Here is a 22,720-nt window from a genome sequence, read left to right on the forward strand (position 1 = left end):
AATCTCTTCTGCATGTGATTGTGAATTTGTGATGATGCAAGTCACATTAAGCTACAGAGATTAGCAACCACTCTTAACATATAACCTATTGTAGTTTCGTTAAACGTGATTTAATGGCAGCAACTTAAAGTATAAGGAAATGCTGGTCAATCTGTTGGACCTCTAAGATGAAATTAAATTTTGCTTAAGGTAAGCAACTGCTCAGTCAATTTAAATTTTTCCTTTTGATTACCTTATAAAACTCTATTCCTTCATGTACAAGATCTCTTCTCGGGAAAGATAACAATAACTTTGCATAAATTCTGTGAGGCTAAAAAGTAATATGGGAATGTCCAAAAAGCTTCCACTTGATAGGGGAATCAAAGCCATAAAGAGCTTTTTCAGAGATTTAAAGAATGTATGAGTGGTTTCAGACTTCGGTAATTTTAATCTAATTGCGATTTTTCTTAGCGGAATCTAATTCTGATTTAAAAAATTCGTCAAAAGAGGGATGTGGATAATGATTTGCGGGACTGTGGGTGAATATAATATAACAGTATAACCACTGTGTGCCTAATAAATTCATTGGTCATTTTATTCCTTGCTAAGATATTTTAATTTTGGACCCATTTGTTTAATTTTATTTTTTTTAGAAAGCGTATCTAAGAGAATATAATAAATGGATAGATTTTTTTTAAAAAAAATGTTTTAATGCTTTCTTAAAATGCTAAAAATACAAAAAATTAAAAACAAATTTATAAGAAAACACTTTCTCCCCCTTGACTCTAATGATTCATATTCCTATTATATCTCCATGCAACAAAAATCAAAGATTACTCCATGTTCATACGAGTAGTACTTATACAAGCTTTTGGTGAATTTCCAAAAGCCGTTAGATGGAATCGTTCTGATTTCTGAGCAATACCTCTCTTAATAAGATTTGAGATTTTGCTAGAGAAAGACGAAATGCTTGATTCTGAATGAAACTGATACACCTGATGCATGTTTTTTATTTTACATACAATAAAGCACCAGAGATTAACACTAAGCTATTGTAACAATATTGAGCTCATACCAACTAACCATCCAATTACAAAAGCTAGTTACGGCGGTTAAATTCAGCCGGTATCTTTCACATGACTGAACAGGCATTCGGGTTTTCATCGCTGAACAATTCAAACGAATTTAACGGTTGTGATGTATAAGGTTCCGAGTCGGACCCACCACCTTGATGCACGTGAGCGTACGAATACGGTCGTTGGGAGGTATAATACGATGCACCGTAGCGGCTGGTAGTAGTGGGATATGCTGTTGGTGTGTGATAACTCCCAGTATACACCGGAGGTGCTGGTGCATTGTAATATGGTGGGTACTGATGACGTGGAGGACTCTCATTGGATGGGACCAAAATTGGAACTGATCCAGGACCCGGACCATGGTTATGACCGTGCATTTGGTTACAATCACCGGAGAGTTCAATCGTAACACCCTCGTTATTGTTATTCCCTTTTTGCCCCTTACTTTTCTTCTTTTTGCCACCGTTGATGTTCTCGTTCGCTCCTCCATTATCATCATTGTCTTGGACGGCGATGCAAACCTTTTTCTCAATCACCGTTGCCGGGTTACCGGACGGTAACGTCACGATTTGTCTCACTTCTGGCTTTGGTTCTTGGAATTGTACACTGCCTTTACCGGTCGGAAATCCTTCACTAACTTTGTTAACGTTAACCGCACCTTCGGCATTTTTGGCTGTGTCTTGAATTACAACTTTAGTAGCTTCTTTTTCGTCGTCATCGCTATGGTTGCTTTCTTCACTGCTTTCTCGGTCGCTCTGTTTCTCTGTGTTCTCTGATTTTCCTTTCTTCTTCTTCTTTTTCTTCTTCTTTTTCTTTTTCTTCTTCAAATCAGCTTGTTCAGGCCACAACTCTGCTCGTATCCCTGTCTTTGACAATTTCTTAATCAGAGTAGCGCTGTCAATGTTCCCCATTACTACTACCTTTTGTTGCCTCAAATCAATTTGTGTGTCATAAACACCTAATTTAACGAGTAATTAATGACAGTGTTAAGACAATCATGGAATCTGATGGAAAACAATAACTGAAAATATAACTAGCAGCCTACAAATATATATTAAGAAAAAAAAGAAGTGAAGAACGATGTTAGGTTTGAAATATATATCATTACCATCTATACTCTGAAGAACTTTTTTAACTTTCCTTGTGCAGCCTTGACAATGAATGGAGACTTTCAAAACACAGCTCTGATAAACAGAGGCTTAAGAGGATTAGAACCTGTTGAACTCAAGATTTAGTAAACAGATAAATGATAGATAAAGAGCAGAACAATGCTTTACCTTGCACATGAGAGGTTGCAACTGGTCTGGTTCGTTAGCATCGGCTATTGTTTCTGGTGCAGCCATTCTGTAAACAGAAACTACGGATGCTATAATTCTGTTTTAGAAAGAGAGGAGGGTGAAAGGGTGCTCTGAACTGGTGAGAATGCTTAAAAAGCAAAGAACCAAGGCTTTAATCTAAGAATTTGGCATAAAAAAGAATCTTTCATGAAAAGTACCTTGTTCGAGTAAATTGTGTATTTATTAAATAAAAAAATAATTATATATCTATTAGAGTAAGTTAATTTAGTGAGCATACTAAAATATAAAATTCGATTCTGTTATTTAGGAGGTACATGACAACCATCGAGAATTTTTTATTTTTTATTTTTATTTTTGTTCTCAAGAAAAGAAATGGATAGAAACAACATTTGATAAAATTGATTTATTTTTTTATTCCCAGTATTAATCGGTTTAATTTTTGTGCTGGGAAGCAAAAAAAAAGAATAAAAAAAATTCGACTTTTTGTTCCCTGACACAAAATGAGAAACATTTGTCTCTTTTAATCACTCTCCATCACTACCATCATCATCACCGCCACCATCTTCGGTGCCGTCGTCGTGCCACCACCGTTGTCTCCACCACTACCATCACCGTCGTCATCATCATCATTACCACCATTGCTGTCACCATCACCACGCCACTGCCACCATCAACCATGTCTTTGAACATGTGCTAACTTCTTTTTAGAATGGAAAAGCTATGAAACTATTAAATCTCTATAATTGAATCTTCTAGATTTCTTTTGTTTAAGTGTTTTAATATATTATATCAACATACCTTGAACATGACTGAGAAAGGAACTTCCAAAGGAAAGGGATTTCAAATAGCCGAACGATAGGAGGAAGTTGAAGAGTGTGAAAACACTTTCACTGCTTGCCTTAGTAATAAGGGACCACCTCGTTCACCAAAGGTCTTTTACGGAGTCATTGTTGGGAACGTTGCCGCCGTAGAAATATAGGGCTTTACATACCATGTAGCCCATGAGCTGAGAAATCAGAGTTGGCATTAAAGAGATCTGAACAAATCCTTTGGACAGGGTCTCGAGCCTAGATTACAGTTGATTTAACAGTGGCCTAGTGTATCCATTTGTTTTCCTTTATTATTGTTTTGCTTAACATACCACATGAGTCGTTCCTTGCTATTGCTCATTTTATTTTACTACATTTTACTTCGTTTCACATTGCACCATTCCAAAATAATTGATTCCTATTATTTGTCGTACCTCATTGAATTAGGAAGGACTTGAGTATATAACGACGCAAGGAATTGTTTGAAGTTAAATTAAACCATTTGACACAAGGGAATAGCCTTGAAATACTTGGGAACGTCCACCAGAACAGTTCAATACTGATAACTTATTCTTTTCATTCTTTAACATAACTTAAAATATCATTTAGCATACTTTCTCGGAAGGAACGATAATCTGGGACTTAAACACTCCCCTTTAGTACTTGATGCGTACACTTGCACTAGGTGGTCTTCATTATAGGAAATGAATGTGTTTCCCTGACCGATTGTAAAAAAGACCAAAAGTCATAATCTTGGAATCGAATGTGTTTTCCTTGATAGACTGTGAGAGGATCCAACACTACTTGAATAAAATTGTCTCCCGTGGACGATACTTGTATTTTATCCAAATAAAAAAAATGAAACAATCGACAATTAACTTAGGGGACGTTTGGTACCAGGAATTTTTGTAGAAAAAACCCCATCTCTCTCTCCGCCAACAAACATGACCACCATGCTTCACCATCTTCACTCCCAATTTAACCAAATGTTTGCTATTCATCCCCAGGACCCATTCGTTGTCAACCGTTCACCCTTAATCACCACATTTCACTTCTTCTTCTATTTAACCCTCTCATTGCTCCCTTTACGAATTCACCTCTCACAAAGACCCTATTGTGCCCTAACCTTTAATACAAAAACCCTGTTGACCTTAAGTTCTCAAGGTCGAAAAGTTCTCACCTCTTCTTTACCTTCCATATTTTTGATCCATGCTGAAAATGTCTCGTCGTAACCTCTTTGTTGCCTTCACAAGGAACTACATCGTCCAACCTCTAAACAATGGCAGTCAAGTTGAATTTCTTGAGAAATACATAGACTTTGGGTCTAAGGAAGACAAATTCCCACCTTAGGTAGATCAAACCCTTGCCTACCACAAATGGGAACAATTTGTCGCTTTCAAAATAGAGGGGGACACCAACTTTTGCACAGTATTCTTATTCCACACTAGACAAACTAATGAAGAGTTCGTCGTCTTTCAGGAAAGGAAAATATCCATCTATCAGGGATCCCTGCAACTTATCTATTCTCTCCCCAATGTCACGAATTGCACCTACCAACAATTGGTGCCAGCCAAGGGTGATACTCCCTTTAAGAAAGAGGTAGTGGAAACTCTTGCATTTCCACGCACCTCGCTCGTCAATGGAAGCTTGCCGAGAGGATATCTCAATCCTCAAGTCCGATTATATCTCATTAAGCTTTCATGCATCATGAAAATACGACCTTTCAATCCCACCCTCCTCATTCACTAAAATTTTGAAAATCAAATCCAGAGGAGCTATTTCTCCTTCCATGGCTTCATCTCTCGATGTTGTAAAGCTGTTGGTCTTGCCTTTCTACCAAAGAATGATATGAAATTTTTCGGACTCCCTATTAATTTCAGCACCTGGAATTTCCTATAAGAAGGTGATAAAAAGCCGGAACAACCCTATCAAGAATAGGAAGGGTAAGGGCAAGCTGATGAAGACCAAGCCTCAAAGGATAGGAAGAGGAAGGGTAAGGCCATTGACCTTAACCCGCCAAAGAAGAGCAAGGTAAAAATGCCTAAGGTGATCAACCTAGGTACTCCTAAACATTCTCCTAGTCCTGAGGACGAAACTGTGTTTCGTTCCTTACCTTAGGCCGCATCATATGGAGCATTTCCTCACACCCTTATTCAAGAAGCCCAGGTAAGTGGAAAACTGAATCAATGGTTGGAAATCAATTGACAAACTTGCCAATTTCTTGAGCAGCAAAGAACCAGGGATGAAACCCTGATAAAAGTTATCCAAGGAACAACGAGGAGGAGAAGAAAGGAAGAGAATGACGAGAATGATTAACATGTTGATAATGGGGAGCAATAATAAAATGATTAAAGCTACTAAGAAATTATTTAAAAGTAAATTTGACATGAAAGATATAGGGATAACATACGTTATCTTTGAAAAGAAAATATGGCTAAACAATTACACAAGGGGTGAATTATGTGTTACTTCTAATTCAAGAAACAATTCAAAAATCAATACTTTTCCACACAACTTCAACCAAAACAAAATTTGAAGATCATAAACCTTTTTGACAATTCAAAACAGAATTAAAACATTCCAAATAACATCAATTCAGAGGCAATTTCCAGCGGATCAAAATTGAATGAAAAAGACTAGAATTTCAATGTTTAAGGCTATCCCTTTCAAGAAATCATGCAAAAACGAATTTAAACATGAAACTAATGATTCCCAACCCTTACACAGATTCACAATAACATATACAAAGAATAAAAAATTAAATTAATTGATAGAAATTAGAAAAGATAGGGTAAGGAAGAATCACACCATGATATATTCTGGTTCACTCTCTAACCACTTGAGAGCTACGTCCAGACTAAAGTCGATCATTTTCACTATCTTCCATCTTCCAACCGGTGATATAAAAATCGATTTACAAAGAGTTTTTACAAGTCTATGATCAACACCGTTGATCGCGCTCAACCTATCACCTATAGGGTTAATTCACCAAAATCAATACAATAATTAACTTTTGCCAAACAGATGTAGAGCAATCTCTCCACACCCAGTACAAACAGAAAGAACAAAAAAAGATTGAGAAACGCGAGAGTAATTGAGAATTTTCTCAAGGATGTGGTAAACTAAGCCAATATAGATGCAATTATGAGATTTTTCTGATTCTAATTTTTTGGTGTTAATTCTTGTGTTCAGAACCCTAATGATATGATTTATAGGTGCCCAATGAGTTAATAAAAAATTATAGTCGTTGGACATGAAAATATTTGAATTTCTTCGAGTTTAAATCACTCATAAATGAAAGTGTCCGATTACTTTTCGGGCCGTATTTGCATACTTTTGCAAACCCAGAAAGTATTTGATTACTGTTCATCAGATATTCGAATACTTCTTCACGACAAAAAGTATTCGGTTACTTTAGAAGAAGTATTTGAGTCCATGGGTTATGAATAAGAAGTGGTTTAGAAGAAAAGAAAAATAAGGGAATATAAAAGGGTATGCGTGGGTTATAAACTAAGAAGTCCCACATTGGACAACTAGTAAGAGGTGGAAAGATTTATAAGCTGTCACCTTACACTTCTAGATTTTCCCTTGGGGCAATCCATATTTTGTAGAGGAGAGAGGACTTAGGTGGGCATTGGTCAACCACAAGCGCGAATGTGAGCGCGCGCCGCCGACTGTCGGCTCGGTCGCGAGTATAAAATAATTTTTTATTAAATTATTTTATTATTATTTTTCTACCTTTGCTTCCCTCAAATTCAAATAAAAACATTATTCTTCGCCAAATTCTGAACTGAACGGATGCGTTTGGTTAAATTTCAACCGAACCAGTTATCGATTGGGATAGTTCGTCACCGTCAATTGCGTCAATTCGCCGGCGACAGTTCATTGTTCATTATCGGAGTCTCTATAAAGTCGTTTCCACCGTAAAAAATTTATCTAGATTTTTGCATCGTTACTCTGCCGGATTTTTACTTCGTCCGTGCATGCATGCATTCATACAGTACATGGTGTGATTCCTCAGCATCCAGTTGTGTTCGTTTTGGCTCTTGATTGATTGTTTCCTTCATTCTTGAGACGCAAATCCGTTCTATCCTGGAAGACAAGTGTAACGCTCGGCCACTTGCAAGCATCAACGACTATCCCCACACACTAACATGAGACTTTTCAACGTGCTTTGTCTTCACTCGCACACTTCCCGGGAAAACTTTCCAAGAGGTCACCCATCCTTGAATTGCTCCAAGTCAAGCACGCTTAACTGTGGAGTTCTTCCGATCCGGGCTATCGAAAAGTAGATGCATCTTGTTAGTATAGATAGTACCAATTAATTCTTATAAGCTATCCTCAGCTGTGCTATCCTATACCAGGATAATCTCTCGAATCCCTCTCTTTCCGGTGTTATTCGATTCATTCATGTACCCCTCCCGCTGATAGTACGCTAGCTCTTCCACTAACCATACATTCAATTGTACATTAGCTCTTCCACTAACCATACAATTGTCAGCACTCAGGATGTTACATGCCCACCAGATTCCGCCTAGTTCGTCCTCGAACCACACCGTATTGGATGAAAGGCCCTGCTCTGATACCACTTGTAACGCCTGGCCACTTGCAAGCATCAACAACTATCCCCACACACTAACACGAGACTTTTCAGCGTGCTTTGTCCTCACTCGCACACTTCCCGGGAAAACTTCCCAAGAGGTCACCCATCCTTGAATTGCTCCAAGTCAAGCACGCTTAACTGTGGAGTTCTTCCGATCCGGGCTACCGAAAAGTAGATGCATCTTGTTAGTATAGGTAGTACCAATGAACTCTTATAAGCTATCCTCAGTTGTGCTGTCCTATACCAGCACAATCTCTGGAATCCCTCTATTTCCAGTGTTATTTGATTCATTCATGTACCCCTCCCGCTGATAGTACGCTAGCTCTTCCACTAACCATACATTCAATTGTACATTAGCTCTTCCACTAACCAAACAATTGTCAGCACTCGGGATGTTACAACAAGTGTTCATCAACCTTCGACACATTAGTGAGGGAACAAATTGTCTTAAGGAGATAACTTTTGTTGGGCTTGGATTCATCATCATTATTCTGCATACTTCTGCTTCTGATCAAGTTAGTTCATTTTTTTTATTGCACTCTGCTTATACCATTAATTAATATAGCCGGTATCATACACAGATTCAAATCTATTGGTGATTTTCACCCATTGTCTTTTACAACATACATGAACCTTAGATCTGTCTACAAGAAAATTGACTATTAGAAGCACGAAGTACCAAGTAAATTCATTCAATAAAAAGGAAAAATTGCATTAAAGATTTTTCAGAAACATAAAGATTCAGTTAAGTTCCATCTAACCCTAATTGCAAAGAAAATTAGTTACGCATAGCGAAAACAAAGACAAAAGGAATCATAGAGGCTTTCCAAAACTCCATTGCAATGAGGGCGTGGTGAATCTCGACGAATCTCAACTTGATCTCCCCTTGTCAAAAGCTCCCTTAGAAAGTCATAAAGGTAATATTTATAAAGATATCAATGCTTAGGAATTAGGATTGAACTTTACTTTTGGGCGCTCAGATGCCAAATCTTCTAATTGAGATTTTATCTTGATATTTGTAGCTCAACATCTTTCTAATTATCTAAAACAAAAAAGCATAAAAATTAACTTAATTAAACATATAAAAAATAACTTAATAATAATTAATCTCATTATTTCAATATTAATAATTTATAGACATTAAATTCATATTTTAGTCCTCAATTTCGAAGTTTTAAGACTGCATTTTGCATTCAAAATATTATAAATTTAAAGTCTATTGAATATTTATATTTTATATAAAGAGATACAACTTTATAGATGCGGGGCTGCAATTAAAATATATTTTCTCGTACATTATAGGACTGGGGAATATTATACTTACAACTTATTTTCGTTTAATTACAACATCTTACAATCATATCTTAACCGTTGATTTCCGTCAATCAACGATTAAGATTTTCGCAAATCAAATTTATTAATTAATTATTAGTTCACAATAAATGATAACCGTTGATTGGTAGAAAGTAACGGTTAAGATATGGTTGTAAGAGGTTGTAAACGAAAATAGGTTGTAAATATAACATTTTCCTGAAAGATTTTGTTGTTTAAATTTATACCACAGCATCTATTTAGTACGGAAGAAAGTATCACAGCCTTGCAAGTTAAACTAGCTAGAGGTGGCAATATAGGTTGAACCTGACGGGTCAACCCGCCAAAATGGGGCGGGTTGGGTTACATATTTCAACCCACTAACCCGTCTCAACCCACCCCGTTGGGTTGTGGGTCAAAACGGGTTGGCGGCGGGTCGGGTTGGCTCGGCGGGTCAATTATTTTATTTTTTTTACTATTAGGTAGTGTTTTATTTTTTTTTAAGCTTTTGTGATATCCAATTCTTTGTTATCTTAGTACTCTCTAAAAAAAATATAGAAGAAAAACTTTATTTATGACAAATGTAATTTATGTATAGAGATAAAAATAAGTTTGTAAAGAATATCTGACTAAATATTAGCATACATTTAGACTTAAGATTAAAAAAAAAACTAAGAAGAATGTGGTATGAAAATAAGTAATATTATAATATTAATAAAATATAATTTATTTTTATTTTTAATTATTTTTTATTTTTTAAACGAGTTGACCCGCCAACCAGCCAATCCACCATAAAACGAGGCGGGTTGGGGATTTCAACCCAAATTAAAGAAGCGGGGCGGGGCGGGCCAACCCACTTTTGGCGGGTTGGCGGCGGGCCGACCCGTTTTGCCACCCCTAAAACTAGCAATCATTTTGAGTAAATATTTTTTATTTATATTTAAAAAATTTAAAATTTAAAATTTTGTGAATATTTTACATAAAATTTTAAAAATTGGCTCAACTTAAAACCTGTATTGATTTGATACCAGTTAAACCCATCGAACGGCCGGCCAATACGATCTAATTTTAATAAGAAATCCAATACTCTTGGTTTAGTGATACTCAATGAAGTATTAGGATCGTTTAGAATTTCGGACACAAATTGATATTTATCAAAAGAATTAATAGGAATTGCAGTAATACATGCAGCAAATTGGGCCCCTATCTAATTAATGTCAGTCTCTTTCAGTCAAAGTGTTTGGAACATGGCAATTTGTATATGTTAGGAAACTCCAGCTGATATTGTGATGTTTTAGTAGATGTATTCCAGCACAAACTGCGCAAAAAAAATGTGTTATTGTTACGCAATTGTTAGACCAGCTCGCAGTGGAGATTATCATCTACGTACGTACTTATAATTAAATGAGTTTAAGCAATAAAGGGATATCATATCACATCTTAAATAAAAATTTTGAGACATTAAATTTATGTGTCCTTTCACTTATATATGTATGCTTAGTTCATTTTTTCTCTTTGTGAGATTTTTTATCACTCAACTTGAATTCTTGACAATCTTTCGCTCGTACGTGAGTCCTACAACTTTTTATCACCATCGGATGCCAGGTAGCGGCAGCAATACTGTGGTGGTTTTCTTTATTTCTTTTATTTTTCCAATTAATTTGGTTAAAAACTTCTGCCCTAGTGATTGCATGACTGCAAATTAATTAGCATTGGTCCCTTAATATTATGTGAATTAAGAGTGTATTTAGTAACATAACAGAAAAAGAAAATGAAGGATAAAATGAGAATTGCATATCAAAATACGCGTATTTATTTAATATGATATCCCTAATAACTTGAATCTTCCACGTATTCTGGATGATAATGTAACAGCCTAAATAATTAAATTACAATGTGTAGTTATGTGCTGTAAATTCATTTTTCTTTTGGGTAAAATATGTTATTAATTTGAATAAATTAAACAGTTTGTTGCAGGTTGCAATCATTATCATTCATCGTTAATTTGATGATTAAGATCTTTGATGGTATGAAAGCTAACAACATCATGACTTCACTTTACATCAAAGTGAATACAGTTCTTTTTTACATGTATACAATTATATAAATCAAATGCAGCTAGCTGCTCATCTACCTATAGAACAAAAAAGCAGCAACTATATATATATATAACTAACTATATTTCCCTTAACTGTATACGTTACTGTTGGAAAAAAATAACGAACTATATGAGAGAAGAATCTAAAAGTTCTCTTTATGAAAATCGAACTTGGTGTTGGTTTTCCTGGAAAACTCCAGAGAATGTTTTTTAAGTTCCCCAACCAATCCGGGTGCCCCACAGTAAAAAACACCTGAAAATCATTGAATAAATTGAACATGAGCTAAGCAAGATATGATGGTATATGAATTTGGACAATTAAATTAAAAGCAAAATGAAAATACTTACCAACTGTTTTGCCAGGATGTTTGAGGGCTGCATGTTTAAAGACACTGCGCCAATTTGGTCTAGCAAAATGTGTCTTGACCCTTGTCCCTGAAACTATATCCACACCATTTTTGGCATGGTGGAGGGACTGAAGCATTGTGATCAAAGCCGATCGAGCATCTCCTTCCTCATACACACTCGTGCAATAGTTATGAAGCTCGATTACTCCATTCTTGTCATTCTCAGCAACCTCATCCATCACACCCTTAAACCATTCAAAGGAACCTTGCTCACGAGTAACCCAATAGAAATATGCTCTGTTGGTGGCAAAAGGTTTTCTCTTGTTGTTCTTAACTCCACTCTCTACCACTCCTTCTTCTATGTCTTTCTGTTGTTTAATGTTGTTTAGTACGTCTTTGAGTATACTAATCAAAGGGGTGGCACCAATTCCTAGGCCCACAAGAAGGATTACTTCGTAATTTTTGTAATCTTGTGCTGGAGCTCCATAAGGACCATCAATCAAGAGCTTTGGCATCCTGCAATTAATTTCAATTTTTTTGTGTTATATATAATTTTAATAATAAAATCACTGGCTCTAGTTCTTAATCACTTAAACCCTTAGTTAGTTACATCCTTAAAACGACATCAAAGATAGCTTACTTTGGTATATTGTTGCCTTGTAACATATCAGCACGTAGAAGACCACTTTGGTCACCACTTGCTGGCTGACATGCCTGCATTAATAATCATGTATATAGATGGAGTAATAAGTAAGCATTTATGTCATGAAGATATATATATGAGGAAATATGTAGAGTACTAGAGCTTATAACATTAGTGTATTCTCCAAATAAAGAAAAGCGGTTTGTCTCTTCTTACCTTGGCAAAAACGGCCTTCAGCTGTGTTGTCCAGTCACCCGCAGAACGAATGTGAACACTTACGTAGTCATCTCCCGGAGCTGATGTAATAGAAAAGGGATGCCTATGGTTTCCATAAGACAAAATTATTAATTTTGCTGAAACCCTCCTCATACATTTTAATAGTAATGACTCATGAGTAAAATAACAATAATAAGAACAGGAATTTTGAGCTTTAATTCACTTAATTATACCATTGAAATGGAGAGACATCTGAGCAGTTAACGAAAATATACTGTCCACTAGAGTACTTAAATCCCGGTGGTTTAGACACATGCAAAGCCAATACATTTCCTGGGTACACCGCAACCTGAATTTTTTTCGAAGAAGAGCGTTAAAAATTTAGCAAATTCATTATGTATGCCATTAATAGTTAAAATGAAAAATTAATATCAATTAATATAGAGAAAGGTAAATTATTGAGAATTATAACGTACCTTTAAAATCTTGACACTTTTGTTGCCGGACCTAAGAGCACGAAGTAGTCGTTCGCATGCGTATAGAATCACAGGAACGCAAAGATACATCCAAGTCTGTGCCAATAAATATTGTGTGACAAAATTAAGAAAACAAGAAGAAAATTCGAAGCAAAAGAAAAAGGGAAACGGGGATATATATATATATATATAGAGTAGTGCATGCATGCATACCGTTTTCTTGTACCAGTCCTTGGAGAGGTATAGGTAATATCCGTGAACGATGAAAAGCGCATAGACGATGACGAAGAGGTGATGGGAGTACCAAAACGCGTTGAAACCAGTGAGCTTCTTTAGAAATTTGGGAAGGTTTAATCTGTTTCGTCGGAACCAAGGTAAAGCCAAAGTGTAGGCTATAGCCATAAGAACCACCATGGTTATCCCGGTCCAACCCTCGGTCCCTTTCACGAACCACCAATAATTGTTGGGCCTCTCACGCCCGAAATACGGCACCATGGGCACATATTCCTCGTCTGTTGCGTGTAACATCCTCGGAAAGTCGCAGGTTAAATGGGAAATAGCATGCAGCCCAACACCAATTGCAATGCCGAAAGCTATCACCTTGTGAAAGTTGAGATTGTCATCAAAGGGAACCGCCATGCCTAACTTGGTTTTGCTCCTGAGCCAAGTGATGGTGTTTCTGCAAACAGGTAATAAGATTAAAGCCATGTTGAACTTGAGTGTCTCAGCGGCACCCTTGGCTGTTGTAACACAATAGCCCATGATGTGGAACACGGCACGGTTTTTGTACTGGATGAACTTCCAAGTGAAAAGTGCAGCGCAAATGGAAAACCAGAGTGCTATAACCCAAATCCGTTTCCAATTGTCCTCGATGAAGTAGGCCAGTGACCTGAAGCCCCGCTTTATGGGGTTGTGCTCTTTGGTAGGGACTAGTTTCTGGCTCAGCATTTGACTCAGAACCCTACTATCCGTGGTTATGTGGGTTGATTGTGCTGGGGCTTGCAGAAGAAGCATTTCCAAGTTGTACAGCTGCATGATGTCACACATTTATTTACGTTAGATATTACATCGGTTAAACACTAATTAAGTCCAGTTAGAAAAATCATTTAAGTTGTTGGGTGGACAATTCAGCAAAAATGATAAGTTTAGGTTTAAGCACTCATGGTGTACTCAAATGGAATAAAAAAGATTTATTTTGGAAAAAGGAGTATAATGTTCAGTACTTCAGTAGTAAAAAAAATAAATCCCTAAAGGAGGGCCTAGGCTCATTTTATATTGAGGCCATTTGAGTAGAATGTTTGGAATTGTACGACAAAAATGGCGGCTAACGAGATGTGCCCTCACTTTCGTGTATAAAATATGGGAAAATATTTTTATCTATAGGCCCCACTTATACTATGAGTCATTAGTAGGTTATAAAATATTGGGTCCCTCAGATGTACTGCAGTATAAAATTTTTATGGGTTTTATTACTATAATGTTACATGATATAAGAATATTTTCCTACCCTCACAATAAAGGAAGAGAGATAAGGTGGAATGATGAAAGAGAAAAAAAAAACATGTGGACCCCACCTCTTAATTGTGTGTAGAAAATTTTTCTTGGATCATGTAACATGATAGTAATAAAACCCAATTTTTATTCCTACAATATAATATTTATATTTTCTTAAAATATTTCAGTAGATAGAAAAAAAAAGCAGTATATATCGCTACTGGACGTAAAAATAGACAAACAATGACATAAAAAGAGTGACAGTGATAGAAATATTTATTCATAGCTGAACTTTCTTTCTAATCTATTATTTATGAATAGAATTCAAACCTCAACGAACCCAAGGTTGTCTGGATCCAACTCCTCCAGGATAAGGGCTGCATATTCCTCTGCACGTTCTTGTATTTTTGACAGCTTATTAGCGGAAGCGCTTAAGGCGATAATCTGTAAAATGAATCACGTAAAACAATGTTCACACCTCCACGTGTTTCTTATAAAAATGAGCAATTCAATAAATGTATTGCAGATTGAATTTAATTTTGATATAATGTCAATATATATAAAATATATTTTATGTTTAATAAATTTAACGTCTTAATTATCTAGTTGTTAATATAATTAAACTTATTACATTATAAGGTGTTAATATAAGATTGGATCTGAAATGCATAAAATTAAGCTATTACTGATTAGGTACATCTCGTTTCTTTTTTTCCTCATAATAAATTCTCACCTCTTTAACTTCTTCTTCGGTAATTCGTCCGTCAGCATTCTTGTCCACCCTGGCACATTAGTTAAGATATTATTGAGTCAGGGACAACTCAAAAGAAGTGGGTGTACGTAGACCCAATCAAGATTCAATAATATTGACATTTGGCACATAATTATTTTCATGTTTTGACTAAGATATACGTACGTATAATATTTCTCAAATAGCTGCTAGCTTATATAAATTTTTCAACGGTCAACCCAACCACCCGTTCACTTGTTCTTTTTCTTAAAGGGGCCAACCGTTGATTCTTTCCTTCTTTTCCCCCTTAAAGGTTCCTTTTTGTATTCAATTTGGTTGTTTAATTTGCTGGTTTCTGTTCATATTCTGGCTCCAACGTCTACTATTCCACTTCTAATCCCATCACAAAATTTGTTAAAGTTGGAACGGTGAATAAAATAACTCATCCTCAAAGAATGGACAAACAAAATGTAAAAGTGTTTAAAATCACTATTTTTAATAGGAAAATAATTTGTATAAACCAAGTCATTATTTTAGCCTCCAGGTGTAGCTCATTTAGCAAATTGGCCTCCATATAGGCATAATTTATTATAATGTAGGTTACCAAACTGGCTGTAAACATCCTGTGGCTGGGCTAAGTTAACCCCTAAAGTGAAAATTAGAATTCCACGCTAAAAAGTGTGGAAATACCTCATAGTCTTAAAAAAAAGGTTTTATTTTAGATGATTTGTTTAAGATTAGTTGAAAAAATACTTAAAGAAACCTAATTTAAATAAATTTAATACATATTGAAAATTTGTATGTATATTTATTTATTTTATTTTATTTTTATATACAAGAGTTTAAAACGATGAAAGATTGCTCAATTCTAAAGACTTATTATGCACAGACAAAAGTTTTAAGACATGTCATAAACTTTAAAAAAAACTTGTAATAATATTCACATGTGACCACAGTGAAAGACCATTAGCGTAAGAATCAAACTCAAAAACTTTTTTTGTTTGAAAAGATCCTTGATTTCATCTCCCAAGTACTGCATTTAAAAAAAAAAAAAAAACTCATTTGATGAACCCCACAAAAAAATAATGTAACTCTTATTGCTTCCTGTACCTTTCGTTTGTAAGTGGTAATATTATAAAGTCAACAAGAGTATTATGACGCATGGTTCACATGCAAATTGCACCAAATGCGGTGTTGCTTTTTCTGTCTGAAAGCGAAAAATAATTCATAAGCAAAGTCACCTAATCACCAATCACCGACGATATCTTCCTAGAGTTTGTAGTGTTTTAAGAAAATTGAGCACCTTATTTTACACTCTTCTAATCTTTAATTATATTAGATTTCTCATGGCATATCCTAATTATAAGGATTCTTTTTCTCCCTTCTCTTTAAAAAAAAAGAATCCTTAGTAAAACCGAAGGAAAAACGAAAAAGTGAAATGATGAGGTCTTACATGTCAAAGAAGGTCTGAAGCCTTGAATCAAAGCTCTGATCCGTAATTTGTTCCCAGAATTCGCGCAACTCATCCTTGGTTATGGAAGCTGATGTTATGCCCCGACGACGAGCTAATGCATCAAATAACTCACCAGCAAACTCCCTGGACTCGTGCATTCCTAGTTTTCATTTCCACCCAAATTCAACAACAAAATTAGTTTTTGGAAATACGATCTTAAATTTTCAAAAAAAAGAGAAAAGAAATACGATCTTAAATCAGCCTAAGCCATTTGTGTGATATCTTGTAGTTTTAAGTCATATAAAAAAAAAAAGTATATAAAAACTGCGTTAGTTCCTAGCTACTTTTTTATTATGCAATGCTTGCCAAGCCCACCCCACTGAGGAAAGTTTCGCACCATAGTGGGGGCTTAATATTAATACATACCTATGCACTGGCTAAAGCGCGTCTTGGGCAATTTTCCATCAACGGCAAATTCATCAAAGCGCTCCTCCACCTGAGACCAACCTTTAGTTCCAACGTTTTTGGTCATGAACTTGAGACCTTTGAGGGCACGAGCAGCACCAGATTTGGTCCTGTCGACCTTATCGAACTTGTTTGAAGAAGTCATGCGCTTGAGTTCCTGCGACACCTGTCTGAGCCGAACCGATAACGACGAAGGCCGTTTCTCAAGACGGCTGGCCAGCAGCGCCGTCTCGGAGTCACCGCCGCGAATGGTTTGGACCGACACGCCGTCATCACGGACGTCCAACGTTATCTCCACGAAGTCATCCTCGTCCTTGAATCTCGCGCTCTTCTTGCTGCTGTTCCTTTTGTTTGAAACTAACGGCCCACTCATAGGCCCACTGAAGCCCACTCGCGTGCTTCTGCTTCCGTTGCTCCCTGTCTCCGACCATGCTTCCTGTTGGCTTTCTTGAATCTCCATCACTGATTCTCTAACCTTTGTTTCTAATCAAATATGTATCACTCCAGATTCGCGCTTATGATCAAGCAGTTGAAAAAAATTATGTATGCCTTATTAATGGTTAAAATAATAACCCATGGGTTTTTGCAAGGAAAGGGTTGAGGTTGTGTGCTTGAGAGATTGAGGAGGGAAAAAGAAATGGTGTTTGTGAATATATAGACAAAGAGAGGAAGTTGTGAGTGGTCTACTGGGTAAGGTTGAGATGAAATAAGAGTGTGTGTGAGATGTGTGGACAAGTCAAAGTTGGACGATTAATCAATGGGCGCATGTGGCTGTTTTGCCTTTGGGCGCGTTAGTTGACGGAGGCACATATAGTTGTTGGGATTCAAAGCCTTCTAGTTGGTTGTTCAAACTACCGCATCTTGTTCTTACATTAAGAAGAGTCCAATAAAATACTAAAAAAAAAAAAAAGAGAGAGAGAGTCCAATAAGCTTCCTTTGGCTCTTATTCACAAACAAAAAGAAGCACAATTTCATGAATTGTAGTAATATAAGATTGATTTAGAATCGTATTATATGGATAAGGTCATGAATTGCCACCCTATCATGATGTGATCACACCGTTAATAAAATAAATTCATGCTGCTTTCGCCAAGTTGTTAAGTACACCCTAATTTAATTGTTTCCTGACCCAGAATACGGGTCAATAACGCACAAAAATAATAGGGATATTTTTATGTTAGCCCTTCTCTGCAAATTTTTTAGTACTTTGTACTGCAAGTATTTTTATATATGGTAAGTGTAAATTTGTATATATGTTTGTAAGGTTGAATGTCAATGATAGAAAATTCAGCACGCTTTTAATAAATTTCAATGGTTATAATTTAGTAATAACTCACATGAGTTTTAATTAATAATTCATGCATGCGTCTAGGTGGAATCTTTAGAGTTTAGACTCCGACTTTAGATGGAGACTGTTACTTGCGTCTACTGTAGTTTCTGTTTTATACTTTTATTCCTACTTTTGTTATAAAAAAGAAAATTTGCACGCATCAAATATTTTATTTTTTTAACACACTACAAAAAAAGGGTCAATTCCAGGCGGTTGTTTTTACTTTTTTAGGCGGTTCAAACCGCCTCCAATAGAAGCTTTAAGGCGGTATGTAGACCGCCGCCTTTAACTCTGCCGCGAGACAATCTCAAGCGGTTTAAAACAACCGCTGGAATATCTGCCTCTAAACGATAATATGACGCGGTTTGGGAACCCGCCTGAAAAATACACTTCGCAGCGGTTCTTCTAACCGCCTGTGTTGTACATTATCTGTCGGTTTTTTTAAACGACTCCAAAAGATACTTTCCAGCGGTTTATATACCCGCCAAAAACATATAATCGGAGGCGGATCTGTAAACCGCTTAGCAATAACAATTTTAGGCGGTTCGGATAAGTGCGTATAAATTTCAATCTTGGGCGATTAGGTAGCCGCCTTAAAATTTCAATCTCAGTCGGTTGTACAAACCGCCTCTAGGTAATATTCCTAGGCGTTATTAGTAGCGGTTTTATATCCGGCCTCATAATGTCATACGGAGGCGGTTTTTGTGTGTGTGCTAACAAATTGAATCAACCGCCTTCAAATTCCATTCTGAGGCGGTATGTGGTTTATAAAATATAAATATATTTATTTAATTTTTTTAGTAAACAACATTTATTTCGATTTTTTATTTGTTTAAATACTAATTGCAATATTTTTTTTATAACAATATTTATTTAAATATTTATTTTTTTTATAAATATTCATTTCAATTTGACTAATAATAAAGCTATTTGTTAGCCTCCAAAATACATTTTGTATTTATTTAATTTTTATGTAATAATTAAATAATTAAATTGTTGCATTTAAGAATTCATATCCATACACTCTTCCAGAATTAATTAAAAGCACAATAGGGTATAATTTCATCACAAGAATAACAAATAGCATATTGATCAGCTAATATGAGAAATTATAAAACAAAATATTTAACATGATATAATATTTAGACACACCACCACAAGGTGAGTTATGCTTCTAGTCTACAAAACAACCCGATAGAGAGCCCCTCATACATTATAATTATTCATTACACTCTCTCAAACCTTAAACTCCATAATTATGACAACATAAAGCAAAATCCATAATGAATGACAACATAAAATATTCAAGGTTGTGGTGGAACAATAGGTGATGAACCGCCTGCTGGATTATGACTCGCATTAGATGATCTTCTTATTCCTGGGGAGCCCATATCTGCATCCTGTTACATTTGAAAAAAAAAACATACATTAATGATAATCTTCATAGAAATGAATTCATTACAGGTATGAACCAAATTAATACGAATGTCACATTCTAGGCACTATTTAACCTTTAATAGTGCCATCAACATCACTTGACCAGAAAATCACTTTTTTTTTTGAAAACATGACCAGAAAATCACTGATTTAGGAATTCTAATCAGATGCGGTTGTAGGCACTATTCTAGACACTATTCAACCTTCAATAGTGTCATGAATAGGTGGTACTATCAACATCACTCTCTGAAACCAAATAGCACAAATAAATGTGGGCACAATAACTGAGCAGGTGAGCTCCTGAGACTAAAAATCCTAATTACCTATCACAATAATTACAGCACAAGTTCAAAATTGAAGTACAAAATTCAGTATTATGCAACCTAAACAAATGCACCCTACACTCGACCAGAAAATCAAACCAAGCTAATTGCAGCCATTTTAATTTCACTATCGCACGAGGTAAATTGTGTACTATAAATAATTTACATTATTTTAATTTCAACCATTTATTAATGATAAGTGTACTATATGTCTCTTTACACACTGTTCAATTCTAAGCTCTATTAGGGACAATACATAAGACATGCAGACCCATGAATAACAGTATGTTTGACTTCTCTTTGACAAACTAGAGACATGTAACCAATAGAAAGCAAACATCGTCATCAGAAAAAAAAAACACAAAAAAAAAGAAAATCGTATTCATACATTTGGTATTATAAGGTGACACATTCAATCCAGAAATCAAACACATGAATATTGACCTCATGAAAATATGGACGACAAAATATAAGGATTTTGGATTTGCAATGTTATCATAGATAAATCATCTAAATTTAATAATAGAATTTAAGGCCTAGCACTCACTAAACAAAAACTTAAGGAATAATATATATACACACATACCAAATTAGGGGGTAGTGTACCACCCATAAGCTGTATAATTGCAGCCATCTGTCCTTTTAAAGTGACAAGCTCTTCTTTAAGGGAATTATGCTCTTCTTTAAGGGAATTATACTCAGCTTGACTAGGAACACTGTTAGAAGATGATTCTGCACAGGCTTTGCGCTTACGCATTTGAGATGGAACCACCCCAAACCCCATTCCTCTAACGCGACCTGAGTGCTCCTTCCCAAACACAATTTCAAAGGCTTCATCTTCATCAGATGCATCTTCAATTTCTTCTAGTAATTCGTCCTACAAAACAAAATCAAATATTAATTCAACAGGGATGTATAGCTTCCTTATTCACAAAGAACATACTTACATTCTTTGATCTAGCTTCCTCACTAACAAAGCTGCCATCTTTTTTCTTATGCCCAATGGTATACATCTCTCCCTTACTAATTTTGCGTCCAAGTTTTTTTTCCTAAAGCAATGACAATATGGTAAATGTTAGTTAAATTCAAACAATGTCAGATATAAATAAAAAAATTATGATTTACGGAAATACCAATTCGTGTTTTGTCTTTGCAATAGATTTAGCACCAAGTGTATGCATTATAGTCTGTTTTGCTCGATTTCTTGTATTAATCTCACTATATTTCTGCATTGTCCCACAAAACATAATTACAGGTAGTCAAGTAAACCACATTAAGAAAATATATGCATGCTTATCTCATTACCTGTGCTTTCTCACTTGTCTTATAAGTCAAAAAACCAGCCCACTGCTCTCTAGTCGTACCGTCTGGATAATTTTCTAGGTTTTCCTCAAAAGTTTTGTTTTTGTCAATAAAATCAACACACCTGTGCCTATTATCCTTCCACTTTTTACCTATATTTCCCATACAATAGTCGTGCTCGTCATCAGTGCAAAGGTCAAACTTTTTCTGCAATGTGAAAAATATTCAGAAACAATTCATAATAACTTAAGGTCACTGAAGTAAATTAAAAGAACATATATACCTTAATTGTGTTTTCCCAAACATCAGTCTTATAGCAGGGAAGTACATCAGGCCACCTCACATAACTTATGGGGAATAGATTAGTGTTACATGCAAGATGTCCCAAAAAGCCATTCAAAAGTGAAGAACCATCCCCAACAGGTTGACCATCTTCAGACCATTGTACCAAAACCTTCTTGTGTTCCGGCAGTACCAAAACATCCTTGATCCTCAATCTTTCCTCGGATTTCCTTCCTCTATCATCTATAACATAATATTTAGTGTTTTTTGTTAGTATAAAAATAATGGCACAGGCATACATAAAAAAAATTAAAACTCAATATAGATATTAAATGGTATACCTATAACTTCAACAACCCAGTATTTGTTGCATGCTCTCTTAACCCGTTGTACTTCAAGTGGTACATCAGCTGGTTCTTGGGATGGAGAATGAACTTGATCTTCTTGGCCTACATTTTGTATGGCAACATTGGACTGCACATTTTGAGTTTCTAGGATTGGAGGAGTAGATGATGTTGTTGAACTTTTTCTTGCTGTAAATCTCCTTGTGCGCGGCATTTGACCTAATCATTTTGTCCCAAATATAACATGGTAGCATGCATTTACGTATTTAAAAATCATCCACTACACAATATGTATTAGAAAAAGTTCATAATATTTAAAATTGCAAATAATAAGTCTTTAGCAACAACAACATTAAAAAAAAAATTGATTTAGGGCTGTAAACCATACACAACACACCGTACAAAAAGTTAATTGTGAAAACACATGACACAACCCTATAATGAAACACATGACACAACCCTATAATGAAACACATAACATGAACCTTCAACAAAAAAGTCATATGTCCATATCTTCATCCTCATTTGGATTAGGTACCAAATTTGGAGTGTCATCATCTGTGGCAGGTCTTGATAATTGTAGAGCTATTGTGTCATCAAATCTCAACGATGTCAAACAATTTCCCATAGTACGGAACTCCTCCACATATCATTTGTCCATCTCTATTACTTGAATAAGATCTAGTGTCAAACGTTCCAAAAAC

General features: G+C 35.6%; 4 protein-coding genes across 5 annotated transcripts; all 4 read right to left on the minus strand.

The window, feature by feature from the left end:
• Positions 1 to 969: 969 nt before the first annotated feature.
• On the minus strand, positions 970 to 2,463 carry LOC133301793 (heavy metal-associated isoprenylated plant protein 35-like). 2 transcript variants are annotated; one of them, XM_061501493.1, is made up of 3 exons: positions 2,333 to 2,463; positions 2,164 to 2,270; positions 970 to 2,013 (listed from the first exon to the last, which is right to left on the minus strand). In XM_061501493.1, the coding sequence occupies exon 3, from the start codon at positions 1,964 to 1,966 to the stop codon at positions 1,112 to 1,114; it is 855 nt and encodes a 284-aa protein (XP_061357477.1). In that variant the 5' UTR covers positions 1,967 to 2,013; positions 2,164 to 2,270; positions 2,333 to 2,463; the 3' UTR covers positions 970 to 1,111. The 2 variants fall into 2 exon arrangements, with proteins under 2 accessions (XP_061357477.1, XP_061357476.1); XM_061501492.1 differs by having other exon boundaries at positions 2,164 to 2,239; positions 2,333 to 2,462.
• Positions 2,464 to 11,265: 8,802 nt separating this feature from the next.
• On the minus strand, positions 11,266 to 17,458 carry LOC133301772 (respiratory burst oxidase homolog protein B-like). The gene is made up of 11 exons (XM_061501467.1): positions 16,960 to 17,458; positions 16,534 to 16,693; positions 15,084 to 15,132; positions 14,681 to 14,794; positions 13,070 to 13,885; positions 12,857 to 12,952; positions 12,614 to 12,729; positions 12,381 to 12,483; positions 12,162 to 12,235; positions 11,523 to 12,037; positions 11,266 to 11,427 (listed from the first exon to the last, which is right to left on the minus strand). The coding sequence occupies exons 1-11, from the start codon at positions 17,456 to 17,458 to the stop codon at positions 11,318 to 11,320; spliced, it is 2,652 nt and encodes an 883-aa protein (XP_061357451.1). The 3' UTR covers positions 11,266 to 11,317.
• A 2,148-nt stretch (positions 17,459 to 19,606) lies between these two features.
• On the minus strand, positions 19,607 to 21,104 carry LOC133301773 (uncharacterized). The gene is made up of 3 exons (XM_061501468.1): positions 21,036 to 21,104; positions 20,675 to 20,965; positions 19,607 to 19,728 (listed from the first exon to the last, which is right to left on the minus strand). Exons 1-3 carry the CDS (start codon positions 21,099 to 21,101, stop codon positions 19,633 to 19,635), a joined length of 453 nt encoding a protein of 150 aa, XP_061357452.1. The 5' UTR covers positions 21,102 to 21,104; the 3' UTR covers positions 19,607 to 19,632.
• Positions 21,105 to 21,209: 105 nt separating this feature from the next.
• Positions 21,210 to 22,230, minus strand: LOC133301776 (uncharacterized). The gene is made up of 4 exons (XM_061501472.1): positions 22,014 to 22,230; positions 21,674 to 21,915; positions 21,394 to 21,597; positions 21,210 to 21,314 (listed from the first exon to the last, which is right to left on the minus strand). Exons 1-4 carry the CDS (start codon positions 22,228 to 22,230, stop codon positions 21,210 to 21,212), a joined length of 768 nt encoding a protein of 255 aa, XP_061357456.1.
• Between the last annotated feature and the right edge of the window lie 490 nt (positions 22,231 to 22,720).

This window comes from Gastrolobium bilobum, unplaced genomic scaffold (assembly GCF_033153095.1).
Source record: "Gastrolobium bilobum isolate Gb01-03AN ecotype WA unplaced genomic scaffold, APGP_CSIRO_Gbil_v1 utg4239, whole genome shotgun sequence".
Taxonomy (NCBI): domain Eukaryota; kingdom Viridiplantae; phylum Streptophyta; class Magnoliopsida; order Fabales; family Fabaceae; genus Gastrolobium; species Gastrolobium bilobum.

Bases quoted from the DNA above. Each gene is read 5' to 3' on its own strand.
- LOC133301772 (XM_061501467.1), bottom strand. From the start codon at position 17,458: ATGGAGATTCAAGAAAGCCAACAGGAAGCATGGTCGGAGACAGGGAGC. The intron at 12,484-12,613 runs GTATAATTAAGT...TGGAAACCATAG, and splicing joins GATGTCTCTCCATTTCAATG to GCATCCCTTTTCTATTACAT. The intron at 12,038-12,161 runs GTAAGCTATCTT...AATTAATTGCAG, and splicing joins CAAGGCAACAATATACCAAA to GATGCCAAAGCTCTTGATTG.
- LOC133301776 (XM_061501472.1), bottom strand. From the start codon at position 22,230: ATGCCGCGCACAAGGAGATTTACAGCAAGAAAAAGTTCAACAACATCA. The intron at 21,916-22,013 runs GTATACCATTTA...ATTATGTTATAG, and splicing joins CTGGGTTGTTGAAGTTATAG to ATGATAGAGGAAGGAAATCC. The intron at 21,315-21,393 runs GTAATGAGATAA...GGGACAATGCAG, and splicing joins AGACAAGTGAGAAAGCACAG to AAATATAGTGAGATTAATAC.
- LOC133301793 (XM_061501492.1), bottom strand. From the start codon at position 2,398: ATGGCTGCACCAGAAACAATAGCCGATGCTAACGAACCAGACCAGTTG. The intron at 2,240-2,332 runs GTAAAGCATTGT...TCTGTTTATCAG, and splicing joins TGCAACCTCTCATGTGCAAG to AGCTGTGTTTTGAAAGTCTC. The intron at 2,014-2,163 runs GTAATGATATAT...TCGTTAAATTAG, and splicing joins AGTTCTTCAGAGTATAGATG to GTGTTTATGACACACAAATT.
- LOC133301773 (XM_061501468.1), bottom strand. From the start codon at position 21,101: ATGTATACCATTGGGCATAAGAAAAAAGATGGCAGCTTTGTTAGTGAG. The intron at 20,966-21,035 runs GTAAGTATGTTC...TTTGTTTTGTAG, and splicing joins AGGAAGCTAGATCAAAGAAT to GACGAATTACTAGAAGAAAT. The intron at 19,729-20,674 runs GTATGTGTGTAT...CAAATGTAACAG, and splicing joins GTACACTACCCCCTAATTTG to GATGCAGATATGGGCTCCCC.